Here is a 21,585-nt window from a genome sequence, read left to right as displayed (position 1 = left end):
CAAATAGCTGTTAGAATGGAGGCTACCCCAGTGCAGTTTTGCATCGAGTAGTCCTTCCTTTGTATGTTCCTTTTATTTAGTCCTATGTTGAATAGACTCAGTTCACGTGATTACTGGGAGATACGCTAACGACCCTAAATATAGATGTATAAAAATAGAGCTTAAGCTAACTTCACAACGCTAATCATGTTCTGACAAGAAAATATAAAAAGTAAAATATATATCAAAGAGAGCGGTATATTATTTATATATGGTTATATAATGTTATTTATATTAATATATACTATAATATATGTCATTTCAAAGTAATTAAGTTGAAATATATAGTTTCAAACTCTACCAGTTTAGTATATTAAAACTAGAAGATTTTTATGACTACAAATTTCCGTGGCAGTGCCAAGAGTGAAAGTGAAACAACGTTGCAGCTGCAACAAAAAATTCTAGACATTAAATCTATTATATTTATTATACTTTGTAATATAAATTAATCTAATCTATTAATATATTGTTATGTATTTTTATATTATACTAGATTATACAATGTATAATATACACTTGTATAAGACCACATAGTCTTATTTACACATAAAGTATACCTGTTCGAGTTTTATTGATTTTTGTGGATACATTATCAATACATAAAGACAATTGAGAAATTGAAGAAAATGCGCAGACCAATCACTCGCCTTCCATGAGATGATGTTACATTGTTAATGCCATCGTGTGATTCTTCAACCAGATGTTGGTTGACCTACAATAAAAACATAGCCAATGCTTGTATTTACTGCTGATGATGCATTGTAAAGATTGAACTATTCCATGAAAAAAGGCCAATATTAAAAGATACATGAACTTTTATTTTTGTGTAATGTTATTTTTTTCCACTAATTTATAACCACTTGTTGAAAAGCTCGGGTATCATGATACTATACACAATGATGTATTGATCGACATAGTTTTCCAAAGCACCAGGGTGATTGCGTATCGATGGACTGACAAATCTTAACATGCCAGAGAACTCATTCGTCAACATAAAGTCATGGAAACTTGGCCTCAGAACCACATTTTTTTAACTTGATATGTGAGAGTGTCTGTGAGGTATGCTAGCCATAGCTGACACAGCTCTTTGAAGAGTGTCTGTGGGGTATACCAGCCATAGCTGACATTACTCTTTAAAAAGGCATTTACTCCTAAGCTTGAAAAATACTTTTTTTTCTTTTTTTTAATTATAATTGTTTTACTACTTACAGAAGTTTGTTTAAGTTACACACAAGCACACAGCTAATATAACAAGATGCTTTTAAAGTACATACGCAAACTATGCTGATTGCGGGCAATAACTAAAGGTTGGAGTTGTTCCCACATTACTCATACTAATGAGTATAGATATAATATATAGTATAGCATATATATTGACAATACAACAGAGTTAACTGAATACTTGTTTATTTTGTTATTTATCAGTTGTTTAGTATTTTATGTGCCTAACTGCTCTCCTCCGCTGAACTCTGAAAAACATACGGTTATAGAGTGACCGCGGCCTAGTGGTCTAGAACTCCTGACCTGGAAACAACAGGTTGGGAGTTCAATTCTTAAAAAAGACCGCTAGTGGGAAAAAAATGAGATCCAACCTTAAATTGCTCTCTGCAGCTGGGCATGTCTCCAGTCATCAAGGTTTCCTTGCCACTGGACTCAGACATGTCCAGCCAAGATCAGAGAGCCAATACTTAAGGAAGTTAAAAGTCGCTGGAAAGAAAAATGTATGTATTCTTTAAAACTTGTATTTCATATCTTTCATTTACAAAATTCCATTTATATGTAGAATACTATTTTTTAGTTAAGCATGTTTTAGTCAAATAAAAAACCTCAAATTAATAAAATTAATAAAAATACAAAAAATAAAAATTGCTAAAAGTACTTTTAAAAAAGAGACATTAATGATGAAGCTCTGGTACAAAGGAAGTACAAAGGTGTAAAGTGAAGTCAAATGGTGTGTATGAGCAGCACAATTAGAAGAGATAGTGGAAGAAAGGAGAGAGAGAAAAAAGGGCATGAGAGAGGCTGAAAAAGGGGAGCGAATAGAGGGGCGTAGTTGGGAAAAACAAAACAAAAAAGTGACAGGAGAGCAAAATGTAAGGGAGATTGAGAGAGAGTCAGAGAGGGAGCAAAAAGGGAGAAAAAAGGTGGGGGCATAGAAGGGAGATAAGAAGGCAAAGAAAAAGACAGCGAGCAAAAATAACGGGAGATTGAGAGAAAAGAGCGCAAGCGGATGGAATGCGTGAATGAATGAGACTGATATTACCTTGAGCCAGTTTCATAATAGCGGCCGTATTTGATATTATGATTAAAATATTTCATCAGCGTCTTCCCACCTGCCCGCTCACCGCTTTGTCTCCTCTCTCAGACTATGCAAACAGAGAGATTAGCTCAACACTCCAACTCTTACAATTTGTTTTATGTTATAGATTCTAGCTGTAAATTATACAAAATTAAATATTGACTCTGGAACTCCGTGTGTGTACAAACTTACTAGTAATACCTCTTGACTGTGTACAGATCTGTTGAACAACCTGCTTGTGCTTGCCATAACGTTTATTGTCAGAGACTGCTTGGCAGACCTGAACAGCCAGTGAGCCTGTTTGTCTTTTAGTCGGGACTTGCTCATTGATTCATTAGGATTGGATATGTACTGACTCACGCACGAGAAGAATTGACTCACGCACGGGGAAAACTGACTACAAGAGAGCAGAATGAAGAGCAAGAGCAAATCCAAGTAAGTGAGACTGTAGATGAGATTATAGAATAATTTTTGAATTTAGGTTGTAGAATTAATAACCACCCGATTGAATCACAAGTCATTTTCCACATTGCTATAGACATGAAGGTTCACGTGATGCCACCTACTAGCAACTATGCAATCATATAATATATAATAATAATATAAAAACTCGTAATAATAATCTTCACTATAATAAGAGCCGTGCTCATCCCTCTGTCTGTTGGGAGCCACACTAAAAGCGTCAGAAAAAGCCTGCCTCATACAGGGTTTGAACTCCTGCGCTCCATTTTACAGACTAGCGCACCAACTACTACACCACTGGGCCACCTTGCAATTTTTGAATTAATTATGCACATAGTGATTACATATTACAATCTCTCAAGGTGCACGGGACTGCCAAGCGCACTAATAATAATAATAGAAATAATAATAGTAATAACAACACTAATAATACAATATTTATCCAATTGTTGCAAAAAACTGGGTGAATCAAAGTGCAGACAGCCCTTTTAAGATCAGCTAGCATCCCCAAGAAGGTCCTGTTCATTCCAGTCTAGTGGAACTAGACTGATGACAGTAAAATACCAGCTTAAACCGTGATATAACCGATAATAACAATAACAATGGAAATAATAACAGTACTAATAATACAATATTCATTCAATGACTGCAAAAAAATCAAGGGAGCCAAAACATAAGAACAGCACTAAATGTTGAATTTTATTGTTTTTTTTACCCAGCCATGAAGGCTTAACCAAGCCAAATATTTTTATTTACAGGTATATCATGTGTATTTTAACTAATATTTACATACATATACTTTCAGCTTCTCACCCATTTTGAGTGTGGGCAGGGACAAACATTAACTAGGTTTTAGATATGACACTTTCAATAAAAAATTATTTGGCTGATTTTCGCCGACACTTGAAATTGACCAAGTCCCTTGCTGCAAGTTCACAGCAGCAAAAAATAATAAAATATTTAGTAGTCTTTTTTAAAGAGCCTCATCATTATTGTGTTGGCAGCTGTGTAAATAATATACTTACTAGTTATACGACTGCAAATGTCAGGCACGCGCTGTAAGTCACTATCGTATATCTGTTCTATGGTTCCCATCCACTTCCCTCATTAAAAGGATGTCTTTTAACTAGGATGAGTTCAATAAATCGAACATATGTTCATCTATATACAATCATATCTTTAGCAGACAATCTTGTAAGTTGATAGGCTTTGACTATTGATAGTCGATGCTATAACATAGTTTTTAAAATCTGATATATTGGAAGCAGTCGTGGCTCAGTGGTTAGTACGCAGGCTTATAATCAGTAGATCAGTGGTTCAAATCACACAAGGAGAACTGGTGGTGTTAGGAAGGGTATCCAATCACAATTGTTCCTGAGACAAATTGGTATCAGGAACAATTGTGTTAGTTTGGGACCAGTTTGGTCATCGGCAACCAAACTCGCCCCACCTGTGCGTCAGTGTGGATAGGGTGGGTGGCCAGCAACCCTGCAGGACTAAAAACATGACCCGACCAAGGTGGGAGGAGCTCATCTGTGAGCCATGGCCAGCTAGCTAGAGATGGTGTCTCAATAAAAGCGCCCTAGCAGTAGGCAATGGCAAACTACTGTTGAAACCTACTAAAAGAAGCCATGGTAACAGGATATGTGGAAAATGATGATGGCCGGCACAGAGAGATATAAATGGCTAGTGTTGGACTAATTGCAAGCGAGGACTTACTTGTGTAATTTAAGAGTGCTGTAGTGCTGTATTAGCAAAGTTACCATACAGCAATAGCGTAGCGACACACCCCCATGTGGTGCTGCAATACCATCATGAAAACAGCATAACCATGTCATTCTCATTCTTTCCAGATTCAGTGTCTCTGTTTAGAATCGAAACACGTGTGCGATGCATGCGCATAGGTATTGCTTTCTCCCTTACTCCCTTACTCTATATGCAGACGTATGCCTCGACATAAAGCATCACACAACCATCTCTCTACTTTAGCGCTCTATGGACACATGATCTGCTTGTCAGCCCTGTGCAGAACTTTGGCACTGGTGCACTCAGGTGTCACTACACTATCCCTGTATGGAAACTTAGAAAATATTCAATAAAGTACAAAAAGGCTGTTATTTTTTGGTTTGCTGGATGAAGTGTAGAGTCACATGCATGATTAGAATATTAAGAAGTTAACTAATTATGTTGGCTAATTAAGTTAGCTGGCCTTGATTGCACAGCTTATAAGGCAGTTATCTGTACTTAGAGACTGCTGCCATAAGGTAAATTTTGTCCACACAGCATTTTCAAGAAACAATTCAGAAAATCTTTCCTTGTTGCTCAGTGGCAGCGAGCGGATTCATATATATTTATCCAGAGCTTTAGTGTATGATCTGATAGGAAGGTTTTGAGATGATTTTTGCTGCCGGTAGTTCAATTTGTTACAATAGGTGTAAGAGCCTGAATTAATGCCAGGTTTTTAAACTCTTCAAAATCAGGCAAGAAAACATTGATTTTTAGTGAGTATGTTTATTAAGTTGAAATATTTACTACCTACTTAAGAGGTAAGTAATATATAACAAACTAATAATATTACTGAATGTTATTTTAATAATAATTAGATAATAATACCAGCAATAATAATGATAATCATCATATTATCAGCATAACTAGGTTGTTAAATTGACTAATTTTTAAACATTGACTTGTTTTTTAAAATCATTCACCTTTAGAGAATCATGTCATCTACTCCATTGGCTAACTCAATAGAAACCCCAGAGTACAAGTCATAAAAGACAAGTAAACTAATAAATGCCAGTATTCAAAGGTCAATAGGTCATATGAGAAGACAAGTTTGCATCTCAAAAGACAATCGCTAAATCATAATGCCGACTCATAATATCCATTCATAGCAGACGAGAGACACTCGATACTGAATGTTATACGTCTACAGAGTCGACACTTCCTGTCGCTATGGCAGCATCAAATTATCAAGTTAAAACAGTTGCTCTTACTTGTCTCACTTTGATTATTGTTCTAAATGCTACTATCAGAGACAACTGTTCCAGTTTTTCTCTTTCTATCCTCTATTTAGCTAAACACATATCTAACTTACTACAGCATTAGTCAACTAGCTTGCATGAGTTCCATAAAAGACATCGAAGCATTTTGTGCCACAATTAGCTCAGCTACCAAACGACTGTGTATATTAAATATTGAAAAGTTCAGAGACTATTTATAGTGTACTGTGTACACAGGTGTATCATATTTTACCGTCATGCTGTATGACAGTAAAATACGATATACCTGTACAGCATCTTCTAAATATACACGGTGCTGGTATGCTGGCAGTCTCGTGCACCGTGAGAGATCATCATGTGTAATAACTATGTGCACAGTTATTCTTAGATGCGGAAAGGTAATCAAGTTATATCTAAATATATAAACAACATCAGAGTTCTATTCCAGTACAACCCATTTTTTCTTCTCTTAGTGTGGCTTCGGACAGACAGACAGACAGACAGACAGATTTCTATTATAGTAAAAACTAGATTATAGAACTCCAGTTCATAGCAGATTTCTTATTTTTAAAACTTTCCAGTTATAGCTGGACAGAAGTGCAGACGAATGGACAGGCAGACAGACGGACAAACATTGAGATTTATATATATAAATAAAAAAGATAAAGGTTATAGTAAAAATTATACATTTATATGCTAGTGACATGTTGGTTGCTACATACATGTATATGCTAGTGGCATATTGGTCGCTACATACATGTATGTAGCGACCAATATGCTTTACTACTGGATGAAACTTTTATTATGCAAAATTTATGTATTTAAAACCTACAACAACAGAGTTAGCAGTAAGTCACAGTTTCTATGCATATATGAGACCACTCTGAGGACCATAGAGAAAAGTTCCTTAGAGTTATAAAACTAGATTCACGCCTTAAAATCTAAGGCTATACAACTCTTATACAAGTGAGACTTCTTGTTATTATGTACGTGTTCTTCTACGCAAAATGTTAACTTTGTCGGTTTGCTCAAGCTATGCATATATCATATAGGCTTACATATATTTTCATAAAAAATTTACAAACTATGTTGTCAATAACATTTATATTAGAGTAGGTAGATAACTTGCAAAAGGCACGCAACTCCCACAAAGAACAGGTTTCTGAACGGCATCATGGGCAACCCATTCTTTAAATTTTACAAATAAATGCAGCTGAAAGGCAAACAAACTTGTGTAGACATAGTATCAAAGTGAACTAGCTAGCCAGCTAGACGGACAGAGTAACAAGTGGATAGATATAACAATAGAAGAAAAGGTGCCTGGATGGGGGGGGGGGGGTATGAGTAGACAAATAGATGGTCAGCAGGCTACACAGACAAATTAGAGATACATGAATGCATAGAAGGATAGATTGGCTGATAGATAGAAAGGGGAGTAGACGAACAGACAAAAAGAAACAATCGAAGCTCATCCTAACGCATTTCTGCACTTACTGTAGCTCTAACTCTGTAATAAAAATGTTTGAAAATGTAAAACTGATGTTCTACACGCTGAGCAAGAGCGTTTGACTAGAACAGCAAGACATAAAGGGTGACAAAGGGTGACCAGCTCTGAGTGAAAAAAGGATTAATGCTGTGTCAAAGCAGCCATCCTTTACTGTAATTTTTACTATAATAAAAGCAGTGTCTGTCTGTTTGTCCCTAATAAGAGCAGTGTCTGTCTGTTTGTTTATTTATTTGTCCGACGCTGCCGTTGGATGTTGGAAAAAGATATTGCATTGCCCAGGATTCTAACCGCAACAATCAGCTTAACAGATAATTTTTGAACAATTTGCATTCAACCTGTTCAACCAACCAATATACCCAACCAACTGTTGCCAGTTTTTCTTTTTTTTCTGTTTCATGATTCCTGTATGGTTTAATTTGAAGAATATTTTTGTTTAAAACTAAATTACTGGAAGTAAAGCAATATACCAGTTATATATAATGGACAGGATCGCTTCTATCTGCGCCATTTGACAACCTTCCACAATGTTAGAATTATTGTACACATATTTATTCTCTGCACTTTATTGGCATACATGATGATCTCTCACAGTACTCCTGACTGCCAGGTTACTAGTCAGGAATAACGTGTAACATGCCAATGCAATTATCACGAAATGCCTGATTTGTAAGGAGATCTTAAATTATTAGAATCCAGTCTTGTCCTTCAGTTAATTAAAAACTAACATTATTCATGCATCCATCTTGATACATTAGCTAGCTTACAAGTATTAGAGGATGTTACATCATCTCGGCTTGTCTTTGTATCGTCTTTGTGTTTAGAGCAGTTAATTTTGTTTCAACACTGCTGAGGGGCTGGTGTGATTAAGAATTGCGGAGTGTCTGCGGTTGGATAAGAAGATGTGGGGAACATAGGCGTACCTGCGAGTCCAAAATTTACAATTATGTAACCTATACGTAGCTTTAAGGAAACATAGCTTCATAAAATTTGAATTTTCATGACACCCACGCCACAAGTAAAAACACGCAGTCTGATCGCTAGTAACTTAACATTTTGAAGCTCGAGCCCAAGATACGAGTAATTCAGGAGTTGTTTTCCTACCTGATCTTACGCCCGAGGAAACTCGGCTGCGTAGTTTCAATTTGTTTTCGCACTTTCGATTTAAGTAGGATTAGAAAATTTCGATCGCTTTGTGCATCATATGTTTTCAGTATATTTTCAAAGTTTACAGTTAAATGGACGATCCGATCTTGCGATATCGTCAAAATACTGACGGCATTTCTAACCGATCAACAAATAAAAAATGGCTGCTACCAGAACATTAGTTGCTAATGACACATGTATTAAAATGCGTGGTAATGAAGGATCAGAAATAGACAGAGGCTAGAAAGCTTCTCTCTTCAAGAGCTTTATACTTGAACATATTGTTTGTCTACTAACAACAAATATACACACTCTATCAGACTCAGTTATTATAATCATTATGTTTCTTCAGATATCTATAAAATATCACTTCTTTAAAAGAGTGTGAAATAAGAACTATTTATTTACTCTAATTTATTTCTGTTTTTTTATCATTGAGTTCTGCAAGCTTGGAGATTCAAAATGATATTCAGTATAACATGAGTTGTGCTATTCTAAGTACTTTCACAGTTGATTGAATGTTGTTAATACAGTCCAGGGTCAGGGGACCTATTTGTATATACAAGCTTAGGCTTCATAGTGTTAAAGTGGAGTGTCAAGTCCAGCTCATTAATTCAAACATAAAAGTTATTCAAAAATGTTGTTGTTAACAAGCAGGGCTTTTATCCCGGCATCAGTTTGAAGAAATCGAGGTTAAATCCATGTTATGTATGACAATACCATCTAGAAAAATATTCATAGCGTGTTAATGTCTGCAAGGACAGCAACAAGAGTAGAGGATCCCAGTATGCTGTGCCTGCTTCTTGTACAGTGAAAACAGTTGAGTTAACTTGTTAAAATTAATACTTTGTAGGAAAAATGTGATAATATATTACTTTGTTAACATGGTAATATATTAATATGGTAATATGTTAATAATTTTAGAGTATTAATATGTTACTATGCTAATATGTTAGTATGTTAATGTGTTAACATGTTAACATGTTAATATATTAATGTGGTAATTTGTTAAGATTTTAATGTGCTAATATATTAAAATTTTACTATGTTAATATGATGATATGTTAGTATGTTAATGTGTTAACATGTAAATATGGTAATGTGATATTTTGGTAATGTGTTAATATGAAAATATGTTAATTTTTTTAGAAATTTAAACTTATTAAAATACTTTTCATTTGCCCTATTTTGTTAAATAAAGGTTTTGACTACAAAGGATATTGCGGTTATTATTATGTTGTTGTTATTGAAAAACTGTTTTGACAACACACTACTACTAGCATGATATTGTCATGCTAAAAGAGATGTGGACGACAACTTGAAGAATGACTATTGTATCTTCATTGCTTGCTGCAAGAAGGGGGCCACAAAACCACTGACTTGTTAATCTTGGCTAGACATGTCTGAGGTCAGTGGCAAGAAAACCTCAACAACTGGAGACAGTCCCAATAGCAGAGGGGTGTACAGCTAAAAGCCCGTTCTGTTACTACCAGCAGCATTTTTTTGGGAGTTAAAACTATCATTGTTGTTGCTAGAAGTAGTATGTTATCAAAAGTGACCGGTTCAAAATTATATGTTAACAAACATGCACTGTTAACAATGATAGATTAACAAAGGTGAGATGTTAACTATGGTAATTTGAAAAGTCAACTTGTTAACAAATTATATGTTAAGAAAGGAAACCTCTTAAAAATGATATGTTAACAAAGGCAACTCATTAACAATGAAATGTTAACAAGGGTAACATGTTAACAATATTATGCTAAAAATAAATTTTTTGTCACCAACTGTTCAAATAGCACCAATAGCACTAATATTCCTCAAACGGTTATTGTTATTGTGCAACCAATTTAACGGTTTTGTGATCCGAAAACTTAATTTATGCAAATGAGGTTTTTGGGGAACATGCCTTTGTCTTTTTCAGTCTCATAAAATAAAACTGTTAGCGAATAATTGTTATAAAAAATTCTTAAGTTATTCTTTTGTTATTGAAATCTCTATTTTTCTTTTATTTTTGTACGAAATAAAAACATGCAAGTAATGACATTACAATAATATGGTGCAATTAAGGGCAACAATTGGTGGAAACCCTATCATTGGTAGTTTCAAGTGTTTTGAGCTTGAAATGCGAGCAACTACATTACTAATGTGAACCAATAACTTTTCCCTAATCTTCAGATACAATGCCCTGGAATATCTGAAACAAAAAAACTACGTTATGCATAGCCACAAGCTTAATAAATCCATTTATTACTATTCGCTTTCGTTAATCCTCTTAATCTATTAGTAATCCATTGCAGTATTATGTGCTACCATAGAGGAGCTAAATTCTGCATTTCCTTAGTTTTTATTCTTCATGTACACTGAATATGAGTCTAAGATAGGATAATGTCTAAGATAGCTCATGAACTGAGCCAATTATATTGTCAAAGATGGATGTGACAGTTCGATTGGCTCATTGAAAGTTATCAAATTACAAATGGTACTTTCTGCAGCTGAAGGAGTCAGAGGCGATAAATTCTTTTTTGAGATAAATGCCATGTTTTTAACTTACATGTTGTTGTTTTTTATGTCAACCCGATTATGTAATGTAATCTAGTATAATCTACATCAGCTATGGCTAAATGGCGGATCTAGATCCGGGTCATTGTAGTTTTTTGTGGATCTTCCATGTTGGTAGTAAAAAGACTTTTGAAGTTTCTTTTAAAATTTGGTTCACAAAAGATTTTTGTAAACTTTTCTTTAGAGTTTTTGTAAATTCAATGTTTTCAGCAATGAATTTCATAAAAAAAACAATCATAGAACACGACTCACAAATACTCCTCTTCATGAACTTTAAGAGTCGCTGTAAGTAGCAGGGAACCGTGTTTTGATAGTATTGTGAAGTCAAAGCCCAATCATCATGTTTCTCACTGATATCTGACATATTTATTACAGCCCATTCATTCACTGATTTTTAGTCACATTATATAAACAAAGTTTTGAAAATTGCATTTGATGCTTTGTTTTAAGATGTACACAAATAATTGCATGTTTATGTATGGTAAAAATAATGCAAATCTTCAGCTTGTTGTGGATTTATAATTTGTCAGTTTGGCTGTAACGTATCATGGATCATAGAGCAGGGATATAGAGAAGGGGTATCGAGCAGGGATATAGAGCAGGGTTATAGAGCAGAGATATAGAGCAGGGATATAGAACAGGGATATAGAACAGGGATATAGAACAGGGATATAGAGCAGGGGTATAGAGCAGGGATATAGAGCAGGGATATAGAGCAGGGATATAGAACAGGGATATAGAGCAGGAGTATAGAGCAGGGATATAGAGCAGGGGTATAGAACAGGGATATAGAGCAGGGATATATAGAGCAGGGATATAGAGCAGGGATATAGAGCAGGGATATATAGAGCAGGGATATAGAGCAGGGATATAGAGCAGGGATATAGAGCAGGGATATAGAACAGGGATATAGAACAGGGATATAGAGCAGGAGTATAGAGCAGGGATATAGAGCAGGGGTATAGAACAGGGATATAGAGTAGGGATATAGAACAGGGATAAAGAGCAGGGATATAGAGCAGGGGTATAGAACAGGGATATAGAACAGGGATATAGAGCAGGGATATAGAACAGGGATATAGAGCAGGGATATAGAGCAGGGGTATAGAACAGGGATATAGAGCAGGGATATAGAGCAGGGATATAGAGCAGGGATATAGAACAGGGATATAGAGCAGGGATATAGAGCAGGGATATAGAGCAGGGGTATAGAGCAGGGATATAGAGCAGGGATATAGAGCAGGAGTATAGAGCAGGGATATAGAGCAGGGATATAGAGCAGGGATATAGAGCAGGGATATAAAGCAGGGATATAGAGCAGGGATATAGAGCAGGGATATAGAGCAGGGGTATAGAACACGGATATAGAGCAGGGATATAGAGCAGGGATATAGAGCAGGGATATAGAGCAGGGATATAGAGCAGGGATATAGAGCAGGGGTATAGAGCAGGGATATAGAGCAGGGATATAGAGCAGGGATATAGAGCAGGGATATAGAGCAGGGATATAGAGCAGGGATATAGAGCAGGGGTATAGAGCAGGGATATAGAGCAGGGATATAGAGCAGGGATATAGAGCAGGGATATAGAGCAGGGATATAGAGCAGGGATATAGAGCAGGGATATAAAGCAGGGATATAGAGCAGGGATATAGAGCAGGGATATAGAGCAGGGATATATAGAGCAGGGGTATAGAACAGGGATATAGAGCAGGGATATAGAGCAGGGATATAGAGCAGGGATATAGAGCAGGGATATAGAGCAGGGGTATAGAGCAGGGATATAGAACAGGGATATAGAACAGGGATATAGAGCAGGGATATAGAACAGGGATATAGAGCAGGGATATAGAACAGGGGTATAGAGCAGGGATATAGAGCAGGGATATAGAGCAGGGATATAGAGCAGGGATATAGAGCAGGGATATAGAGCAGGGATATAGAGCAGGGATATAGAGCAGGGATATAGAGCAGGGATATAGAGCAGGGATATAGAGCAGGGATATAGAGCAGGGATATAGAGCAGGGATATAGAGCAGGGATATAGAGCAGGGGTATAGAGCAGGGATATAGAGCAGGGATATAGAACAGGGATATAGAGCAGGGATATAGAACAGGGATATAGAACAGGGATATAGAACAGGGGTATAGTAACATAATTGACTTCACACTGTAGCAGTGGTTACCAATGACCTTTTATACTTTACCGTGGACTCGATATTGGGCTATCTTGTTTTTTGCAGTAATGGACGAAAATACATAATTTCTTATTTCTAAAGATTGTCACAAGCACTTCAGATTTATGTTGTTCAATTTTTTATAATAATAATAATATCGCATAAAACATTAGTACGAATTAATGTTTAAACTTGAAATTATACTAATCAACACCAATATATTAATAGCATTATTTATTAAAAGATTAAATTTAACTTTTTAAATGCTTATTAAAGTCATAACTCTCAATCTAATAGCTATGATGATATTATAATCTAAAGCAAGTTCAATTTCTCAGCGACGCTCACTGCTGGATTTCTATGCGCATATTTGTTGACAGACTATGTACTAAGTGAACATATACAAACGGCTAAACGGCCTGGTCAGGTGGCCTATTGTCAACCACTTCACGCCCTCCTAACTGCATTCACCCTTTTGTCAATCCTATTCATGTCGATGAAAGTGAAAACCCTGTTTACTAAATTAGTCCATTAAGTAAATACGAAACGGCTATGTCTATATAACAAGCGACTCGTATATCCCTTTAGGCTCCGCCCCCCTCGGCTATCTAAGCTCACGAGAGATGTTAGGTGGAAAGAGCAGCGGGCAGATGGCAAAGCGTGCTTTGAGCCGAGCCAAGTTGACTGGAGTATTTTAGGAACTATGTGGAAGATTGCAACTCTTGCTGCAGCTCTCTCTTGCTGTCTCTATATGAACACTATTTATGCTGACTTTGCATACGACGACAGGTAGGACCTCATATTTTATTTTAAAAGCTTCCCACTATTATTTGAACTTTTTACACAAGTGTGATACAGGTAACACCAACTTTTACTGGTAAGCTCCGCTATATAGGATTACTGCATGACTTATAATGGTGAGCAGATCGTAGGTACTACACATTTTGCGTCACATACATAGTATTTACAAGATAGATATAGTTTTTATTGCTGAAGGCTCTTTGAAAAATCATGGTTGTTGCTCAATAATGAAACAGACCTGACGAATAATGAAATATGAAATAATCCTATGAGAGTTAACACTATGGGAGTTAACGTTATGAGATTTAACGCTATGAGGGTTAACGCTATGAGAGATCACCCTATGAGAGTTAACGCTCTCGGGAGTTAACGCTCTCGGGAGTTAATGCTATGGGAGTTAATAATAATGGTTGCAGGTAGGTCTTCAATAAGTCTCAGATGAACAGTATAGCATTTTTCAGCAGTATGACTACGAACTGCCATCAACATTTTTTGATATTTCAAAAGTGAACAGCTAAAATACAATAACTTTTATTACGTCATAACATATTAGATAGCAGCTGAGATTGACAGAAGAGCACTTGCTGACGTCCATGTGACCTCATGTAACGATGTAGTAGCAAAAAAATTTACTATTTGATTGCTTCTGCATAGACTAGACATTGCATTTAGCCACAAACTTGTATCTCAGGGATGTGGCTGTGGTGAGATATGGTCTGTCTACCCCACTATTCCTATTACTGAACAGCCTTCAACTATAATAAACATGACGAATTTGATGACGCTGTATTGCCACAGATTTAATAACATTTTCCCCCCAGTTGTGGGGACAATGTTTCTAAACGCATTAATTATGTAGCCTGTGATCCCAACAAACTTTAGTAGTCGGATCGGTTATATAAGTCCCAGAACTCGTAATACATATGATGTCATCATCTGTTTCTGTTGACTCTCAAGAAAAGCTGTCTGATCTGTTTCATGAACATCCTAAGTTAACTGTTTAGGAATGACTAGTAATTTATTAATTAGTAGTGAGTCTTTTTTCACACCCTGTCTCCAGTTATAGCAATTAAAATTTAGCAATAAAAAATTCGCACGGCGCTTGATTTGATCTCAGGACCTCATGATCTAAAGACGGGAACTTGAGATACATGGAATAGAATGGATACATTGTGTTCCATGTAGTCAAGTTAACCAAATGTAATGTAATGATTATTGGGCGAATAGTCATTACATTGGGTAAGATACTCGTGGTTAAAGCACTTGCTTGGGGTTAGTAACTTGCATTGCAGGCGTTGCATGACGTTAACACGTTAACACGTTGACATTAATTGTTGACGTTGCATCGTTACGCGTAATGATTGTTGAGCTGACCAAAAAGGCTGGTATTGTTTGAGTGAAGAATTTAGTAAAGATCTAGCTTTTCAGGTAAGTTACTCAAATTCATTGGGTAATTATTCTATTATCCACTTAGAGCATTCCGCTAGTATTCTTACAAAATGAAGGTTATTCCAACATATTCTTAAGGGGGAACTGTTATATTTTTGTAATAAACAATGACAATAATTTAGTTTTACTTTTAAAAATACGTTATGGTAAACCTAAAAGGCTCAACCTAAATAATAAGATGATAAAATGACTTCTTTCATTCATATATTTGTATGTATCTGTATGTGTACCTCCAGAAATACTCAGTAGCAATGCTGACCTCAGACAGGGGCAGCATTGCCATGCATATAACAACAGAACTTACTCACTGTGTTTCTTTACTATTTCCGTTTTCTCTCACCCTGCAAGATGGTCATTCACAGGATGAAAACAGAAAAAATCCGCAAGTCAAGCGAATTTTGTTGCTCAAAATTTTTTATTGAATGTTTCATACTTGCACAAGATGCAAACAGCTCTTGAAAGGAAATGACAGGCAAGCTAAGCTATTCCATTTTAAATATTTTCCACACTTCATTTGTGCCTAATTTGCAAGCGTGCTGCTGAGTGAGATAGGAGTGTGCCGCTATGTCCTGTAGCATAGAAGTCTTTACCCTTTTTAACAAAGAGCCCGCATTAATCCACAACATGCGAAGGTCCACTGAAACACTTAGCGCATGGTAAGTCAATGTGCGCACAATTCCAAATTCGTATCATGCGCACAATGGAAACTTAGTGCCTATAATCTCATGCGGATTACAGACAGTCATCTTACCTTATCCACGGCTGGGGTGGGACCTCAGGCTTTACGAGATTGGTAATACTTGAGATCTTTGTTGTAGTTCTGCGTAAAAAAGAATAAAATGCATTGTTGTCAATGTCACAAAAGTTTATTATCAGAATCTTACAAAGAAGTCTGCAGCTGTAATAGAGTCCCCATTACCAATAACATGCCGGTAAAAAACTCTTTTTCTTGTGCCAGTTTCTCGCAACTGATTATAACCATGCCAGAAACACGTGAAACAAGATTACTGGTTGGCCAATCCCCACACTAACAGAAAAAAGACTATTCGCTGCATTGGATTTGATTGTATCTGGGCAGGAGTTAGAAGGCAGTCTTCATGTACGATAGAAAAGCTCTGTCATTGTTGATTCTCAGACATATTGACCCAGGATCAATAAGTACTCAATGCGTGATACGCGACCATGCCTAAGTAGTTAAAGGCCTGCTTTTACTGTTTGCTTTAAATGCTTGACCATTGCCCATAGCAATAACGGCTAAGTCAAACAAGACACGACTTAACTTCTCTTCCTCTGATTTAGGGTATGAAAATCAGATCTTTCCAAATACGTTTTTCCTAAAACATTTAACATTTAACAATTTCAACTTAACCAAAAATACCAATTTCTGTAGAGAGTGTCATTAAAACATACAGATGGAGCAATTCATTGGCAAGTAAATACATATGACTACTCTGGTGCTGACATTTATTAGAAAAGAGAGGGTGTAGAGAATTGATGAAGAGAGGGGGTGTAGAGAGTTGACGAACATAGAGGGTGGAAAGAGTTGACACAGAGAGGGGGTGGAAAGTTGATAAAGAGAGGAGGAGAGAGTCAACGAAGAGGGTTGGAGAGAATTGAGGAAGAGAGGGAGTGGAGCGGGCTGACGAAATGAAGGGGTGGAAAGGGCTGATGAATAGAGAAGGGTGGAAATAGTTGATGGAGAGAGGAGGTGGAGAGAGTTGACGAAGAGAGGGGGTAGAGAGAGTTGACAAAGAAAAGGGCTGGAGAGAGTTTATGAAAAGAGGGGGTAGAGAAAGAAAGTTGATGAAAAAAAAGGGGTGGAGAGAGTTGATGAAGAGAGATAGAGGAGATAAGAGAACCAGCTGTCAAGTTTCTACGAAACATGAGCTTAAAGTTATTATTAAGGGAATTACGCTTTGTGAATAACTGCAGAAGGTAGTCAGACTTGGTTGGTGTTATTATCTCTTTTTGATTAATCATTACTCTTTTTGTAAAACGCTAGCATAAAAATAAAACTATTTACACGACTCGGACATCAAAGTTGAAGGTTTTAAACGCAAACGTTGAAAGTTTTTAGTAAACGCGTTGAGAGCCTTGAGAGCAAAAATTCGAGATCAATTTATGGATAAAAAGAACAAATCATAAAAGTTTTTTTCAAGCTTGCAATCTGATTGGTCAAATTCTAAGTGTTACAGTAGTCCTTCGCGACTTCGTAGTTCACCTTTCGCTGCTTCAGTATCCAGTAAATATTCATTAAAAATTAAAGAGAAGAAATTTAAAAGAAAAGTAAAAAAATGAAATTTATAAAATATATAAATCTCTCTCATACTCTGACCCAGTGAGACTCTTCCGCAAGCGCCATTGGTCTGGCAGCCATTGCAGTTTGCTAACTTCCTGTTATGTTTTGTCAAGTGTAGAAGGCAGCTATTGCAGTTCGCTAACTTCCTGTTATGTTTTGTCAAGTGTAGAAGGCAGCCATTGCAGTTCACTAACTTCATGTTATGTTTTGTCAAGTGTAGAAGAGCAACAGGCTTGTGACGCCCTTGATCACGTTCCTCAAATGCCTGCGACTCTCAAAATTGATTAATGAACTCAAGCAAGAAGGAACAGTGATTCTAAACATTACTTTCTATTCTGTAAATTTTCACTTATCATGGGTGGTGGTCCCAGTTAGTGAGGAATTACTGTATTTCATATAGATACTTGTAGATAAATACTTCATCATAAAAAGTTTATCCAAACTTATCAATGCTATATATTTATTGGATAGAAATCATGACATTCATGTGATCCTGAGAGGCCTCAGCCCCTACATACATTTGCAAAAACCAAAAGTTGATTTTGCGCTGCCTTACAGTAGTGCATTTGTTGCTAAAGTTTATTTAACAGAAGCTGGCCAGGATAATTTAAATTTAAACTTTGAACAAAAGCTATCCGTTTGCTTGATCTCCGCCCTTCCGTTCCACTTGATTGATGACTGACCAACTTGAAATCTGCATAATCATTAAATTATCCATGTGCATGATTCCCTTTGTAGAATATCATGTAATCCTTGACTTATTTATCATGACAAAACTTGCATTTAAATTAAAATATTATGCTAATCAATAACCTAGAGATGGGAGGCTGTATCTGTGGTTGCTATGCCGTAGGTAAAAATATAGCGATTAATTTATGCCGGAATTGAATCGATATGTTGGAGTGTACATAGCAATATGCGGAGAACCGCCGTGGCCTAGTGTTTTAGACCCCCTGACCTACAAACAACAGATTGGGGTTCAGTTCCCAAGAAAGGTCTCTGATGGTGGCAGGAATGCCATCCCTCCTTAAATTGCTCTCTGCAGCTGGGTATGTCTCCAATCGTTGAGGTTTCTTTGCCACCAAACTCTGATATGTCCAGCCAAGACCACACAGCCATTGTTTGTGCACCGATACTCTTAAAGATATGCACAGTCTCTGCTTGCAGTGAGCTACGCAGATGTCATACCTGATCTTCAAGTGATTGCTCAAATAGTAATATATCACTAAGTCAAATCGATTGCGATGACTAGTCTTTAGTGATATGTCCATTTAGTCTGCCAAATTTACAAATTAACACGCAGTTCATAACATTCAGTAGTTATGATGTTGTATATTATGTTGTATATTATCTATAGTGTATTTGTTTAGATTTTATCTGTTTAAGCTTAATTTATAGCCAAAAAATGTTTTTTAACTTTACATTGAGTTTTTTAAAGTTGCGCACTGACCATTGGTGAGACACTATGTTTCCATCTGAACAATGGAATCAGTGACTTGCTGTAGGATCTGCTTGAGACAAGACACAAGGTTGACCTTTTGACATGTAGGTGTCCATTTAATCCAAGCAGCCATAATAATAAGCCATATATTTATCCTAAAAACCACCAAATTTACTCAATTCCTATGGTTAGCATTTGTGTGACATCATATCACCTGCAGCAGCTACTCTGCAGCATTCCTAGAGTATATGGTGGACCGGAGGGGTGGGGAAAGCAGCCTGTTACAGCAACTGCATAGGAGAGATTAGGTGGTGATAATATTATTAATGGGTAGTTGTGTAACAAGCTGTTATACTCATCTACGACTTAACACCTGATAGCAGTCCCAGTTATATTCTGAAAGTTATCATTGTTTGCTAAGCAATTTATTGTTGTTAACACCTCCTATCAAAACCATAAAGTATGCCCAAACATTGATATTTCAAAGCTTAGGTGGCAGCATGCAGCAACAATGGTGATAAAGAATGAATGAAGCAGCTTTGCATGGTGTGAGTGTGTGTAATACATCTGTGAGCATATGTCCATGCTCTGTTAGCATATTTCTATGGTCTGTGAGCGTATGTTCATGATCTGTGAGCACATGTCCATGGTCTGTGAGCACCTGTCCATGGTCTGTGAGCCTATTTCCATGGTCTGTGTGCACATGTCCATGATCTGTGAGCACACGTTCATGGTCTGCGAGCACATGTCCATGGTCTGTGAGCACATGTTCATGGTCTGTGAGCACATGTCCATGGTCTGTGAGCCTATTTCCATGGTCTGTGAGCACATGTTCATGGTCTGTGAGCACATGTCTATGGTCTGTGAGCCTATTTCCATGGTCTGTGAGCACATGTCCATGATCTGTGAGCACATGTTCATGGTCTGTGAGTACATGTCCATGGTCTGTGAGCACATGTCCATGGTCTGTGAGCCTATTTCCATGGTCTGTGAGCACATGTTCATGGTCTGTGAGCACATGTCCATGGTCTGTGAGCCTATTTCCATGGTCTGTGAGCACATGTTCATGGTCTGTGAGCACATGTTCATGGTCTGTGAGCACGTGTCCATAGTCTGTGAGCACATGTTCATGGTCTGTGAGTACATGTCCATGGTCTGTGAGCACATGTTCATGGTCTGTGAGCACATGTCCATGGTCTGTGAGCACATGTCCATGGTCTATGAGCATATGTCCATAGCCTGTAAGCATACTTCTTGTGATCCATAAATGCAAGTTAAAAGTTTAGTAAGCTTTAGCTAACGTACCTGTTAGGGACATAAAATATTATGGTATCTGGAAGGCTTTAAACAGGAAATGCCAAGGTGTGAGGAATGTTAAGCAGATTAGTGTATCGTAGGAATGAGTGTCAGAGCTAATCTTTTGTCCCTTATTTTAGCTCTTTCTCTATGAAAAGCCTTGGTAACAGCAAGCCTTAGCACCTGCATAAAAACATTGACTTCGGATCACATATCACAGAGTTCACAGATCAACCAAAAGTTTTTTATGCAATAAATTTGGAATACTGGGTTATCATTTAGTCAGAAAATCAGATCAGTCAATTTTACTCGGAATTCTCAGCATAATATCGTGGGTTGCAATTTTTTACTTTCAGTTTAGGAAGGATGAAAAGAAATATTGTAAACAATTGCCTAAAAGTATTCTGCTTGTGCATTTTTTCAACATTGGGACTTGGATATTTCTGATAACTATATTTTTATACTAGGTGAATGCCTGGCGTTGCCCGAGTAATAAAAAAGTCTTTGGACAAAAAATTTATTTTTATTTAACATAAACAACATTTACCGTTCTAACCTTTAAACTTTATATCATGAGAAAAGTGTTTATGCAGTTCAAATGAATGAAAAGAAAAAATAACACAACTGTAAAGGTTTTCAAATTTTTTCAAACAACTGCAACTTTTACAGTACTTCATATCATGAGAAAAGTGTTTTTTTGAAATAGATTAAGAGAAAAACAAAACAACTGTAAAGGTGTTTAAATGTAAATGTCAAATAATTAGCCAGTAGCCTAATGGCAAAAGTCTGTTTAGCTACAATTATAATGAAAAATTATTTGGTATACAATTATATGATTTTAATTCGTTATAGTGTTGTAGCGAAAATATCGAATATAGTGGTAAAGAAATCAATAGTAATTATCTAATGCAAACAGCCCTTGGTAAACATAATCAAAATTTTATATACGTACTGTGCATTTTAAAAATTACTAACAGAACAATGTGTTAACCTTAGTAACTACAGTTATCTACAGCAACTTTAGTGTATTTAGTGGTTATGATCTGCAAAAAAATGTAACATTACAATGTAGTACGTGCAGTCCGTACCATGGGAAGTATTTACCTTTG

At 36.5% G+C, this 21,585-nt stretch overlaps 1 protein-coding gene across 1 annotated transcript in view; it reads left to right on the top strand.

Annotated features, from left to right (window-relative positions):
• The window catches only part of LOC137403529 (protein O-mannosyl-transferase TMTC2-like), a 51,733-nt gene that overhangs the window by 8,269 nt on the left and 21,879 nt on the right, over positions 1 to 21,585 (top strand). Inside the window, exons 2-3 of the mRNA XM_068089468.1 lie at positions 2,651 to 2,773; positions 13,779 to 13,979. Of these exons, the coding sequence (XP_067945569.1) occupies positions 2,751 to 2,773; positions 13,779 to 13,979 (224 nt within the window). The 5' untranslated portion in view covers positions 2,651 to 2,750. The remainder of the gene's footprint in view (positions 1 to 2,650; positions 2,774 to 13,778; positions 13,980 to 21,585) is intronic.

This window comes from Watersipora subatra, chromosome 9 (genome assembly GCF_963576615.1).
Source record: "Watersipora subatra chromosome 9, tzWatSuba1.1, whole genome shotgun sequence".
Classification (NCBI taxonomy): Eukaryota; Metazoa; Bryozoa; class Gymnolaemata; order Cheilostomatida; family Watersiporidae; genus Watersipora; species Watersipora subatra.
This window is presented reverse-complemented; position numbering and strand designations above follow the sequence as displayed.